This window comes from Nomascus leucogenys, chromosome 13, assembly GCF_006542625.1.
Source record: "Nomascus leucogenys isolate Asia chromosome 13, Asia_NLE_v1, whole genome shotgun sequence".
NCBI classification, from domain to species: Eukaryota; Metazoa; Chordata; class Mammalia; order Primates; family Hylobatidae; genus Nomascus; species Nomascus leucogenys.
Genome location: NC_044393.1, coordinates 83422923 through 83424020, shown reverse-complemented (window position 1 = coordinate 83424020; position 1098 = coordinate 83422923). Strand labels below are relative to the sequence as shown.

Genomic DNA, 1098 nt, shown 5'->3' with positions numbered 1-1098 from the left:
AGAAGGAGACCAGGCTCTGTGGAGTAATCTTTACCACCACTCTGCTGCGGAGGTGTTGACTGTTAGGGTTTGGTGACAGGGACTTTCACGTACGGCACAATGGGTTTTATTAGTCCACTTGCGGGATATGCACACCGTCCCTCTTACCGGGTTGGTAAGTGTCCAGGACTGCAGGCATTCCTGAGGCGTGAAAATGAGGCTGGAGTTTTGGGATGCTAGTAAGTAAGGGAGAATGTCTATCGCATACCATGGCCACTGTTCACTCATACGAACTTCCCCCTCCGCATACCCAGCAATTGCACACATTCATGGTAAGCACGATGCGTTCTCCTAGATCTACAAACAGGTTTTTTCCTGGCTTGGGAAGGGATAGGCCTGCTTGTAGTTTTGTATAAAGGGGTGGAAATACCACGGGTGATTTTTTTTGGGGGGCATTGTTGATTTTGGCCTTTGCTTTGGCTACAATCTGTTCTCTCTTCATGTCCTCTAGCACTTGAGTGTTTACTCCCCATTGTCCAATTTTGGTGAAGCAAAGCCACTGCTTACCTTTTGCACATATAGCCCCATTACGACTGCCAGATACTCCTAGATTTTTCACTTTATAATAACTTTTCCCTGATTCAACACATTCCTTGACTAAGGTTTCATAACAGGATTTTCTATATGATTATGGTAAGTAAAGGATTGTTGCATTTTTCCTCCATAGTGGAAAGACTGATAACACTCACGGCAGCTTGGAGGGGCTGCTGTGGACGGCAGGGTAGCTACTGACAGTATTAGGATTGTGGTGAGGGATATTCCTGTATTAAGACCTTTGGTTGGAAGTGAGGTACAGCAAGAAGTTGGGTAGATACAGGCCATCTCTGGAAGCAGGTGATTAGTCTTCCTCGCTTTTAGGCTTTCTGGGAGTTTTTGGCTTTAAGAACATTTTTTGGGTTAATTTAAGCTTGGTAGGAGAAATTGGCCTGGAGGACCACTTAGCTGTTAATGTTTTAGAGGAAGAAATAGCCTTGGGGGTGAGCTTGACCCTGGTGCGATGGATCCAGTGGGGAAGTCTAGGACTCTCCTTGCAGTTGGTGTACTGAGTACCACAGTGTA

General features: G+C 45.8%; 1 protein-coding gene across 1 annotated transcript; it reads right to left on the bottom strand.

Annotated features, from left to right (window-relative positions):
- Positions 1-336: 336 nt before the first annotated feature.
- Positions 337-861, bottom strand: LOC105740735 (suppressyn). The gene is given in 3 exon segments (XM_012512057.2): positions 337-447; positions 449-657; positions 660-861. Coding segments are annotated over 3 exon segments (522 nt in total).
- Between the last annotated feature and the right edge of the window lie 237 nt (positions 862-1098).